Source organism: Sinocyclocheilus anshuiensis, unplaced genomic scaffold, assembly GCF_001515605.1.
Source record: "Sinocyclocheilus anshuiensis isolate Anshui unplaced genomic scaffold, SAMN03320099.WGS_v1.1 scaffold51, whole genome shotgun sequence".
NCBI classification, from domain to species: Eukaryota; Metazoa; Chordata; class Actinopteri; order Cypriniformes; family Cyprinidae; genus Sinocyclocheilus; species Sinocyclocheilus anshuiensis.
This window is the reverse complement of record NW_015548296.1, coordinates 1,666,310-1,666,818: the sequence shown is the minus strand read 5'-3', so window position 1 is coordinate 1,666,818 and position 509 is coordinate 1,666,310. Positions and strand designations below refer to the sequence as shown.

The following is a 509-nucleotide window of genomic DNA, read 5'->3' as shown; positions in this document are numbered from 1 at the left end:
AATAAGATTGTTTTTATTATTTTATACAATGAATCATTTTGGTTGCCAATGTAAAATCTTGGTCCTGAAAGCAAAACCGATGGAGAACCACTGCTCTATATGAGCAGCAAATTGACAGTTTAAACACATCAAAGCCTCTTGTGTTTGATTATCTATAGAACTGTACTCATTGTGTCATCTTATTGCAGATTCGATCGGACCAGGACAAAGAAATTGAGATCCGGTACAGTATAACAGGAGCCGGAGCAGACCAGCCTCCCAATGACATCTACATCATTGATCCTGTGACAGGGAAAATGTCTGTCACTAAACCTTTGGACAGAGAGGAGAGAGCCTCCTACCATGTAAGTGCGCCTCTTTCCAGAGTTGGCTCAAGAAGATCATTTTTGCCCTATTCAGATCCTATTTAAAGCAGAACTGGCCTCAACCTGTTTAAGAAACATGGTCCAGTTTGCAAGAGTTTGTGGCCTTTTGCCAGTTGGAATAAAACTAGAACTGAACTGTTTTTT

At 40.1% G+C, this 509-nt stretch overlaps 1 protein-coding gene across 3 annotated transcripts in view; it reads left to right on the top strand.

The window, feature by feature from the left end:
- The window catches only part of cdh4 (cadherin 4, type 1, R-cadherin (retinal)), a 263,794-nt gene that overhangs the window by 220,041 nt on the left and 43,244 nt on the right, over positions 1–509 (top strand). For 2 of the 3 annotated variants that reach the window (XM_016443676.1, XM_016443673.1), the window contains exon 6: positions 189–344. The exons of the other annotated variant lie outside the window; for it this stretch is intronic. In XM_016443676.1, coding sequence (XP_016299162.1) covers positions 189–344 — 156 coding nt within the window. The remainder of the gene's footprint in view (positions 1–188; positions 345–509) is intronic. 3 annotated transcript variants of the gene reach the window in all.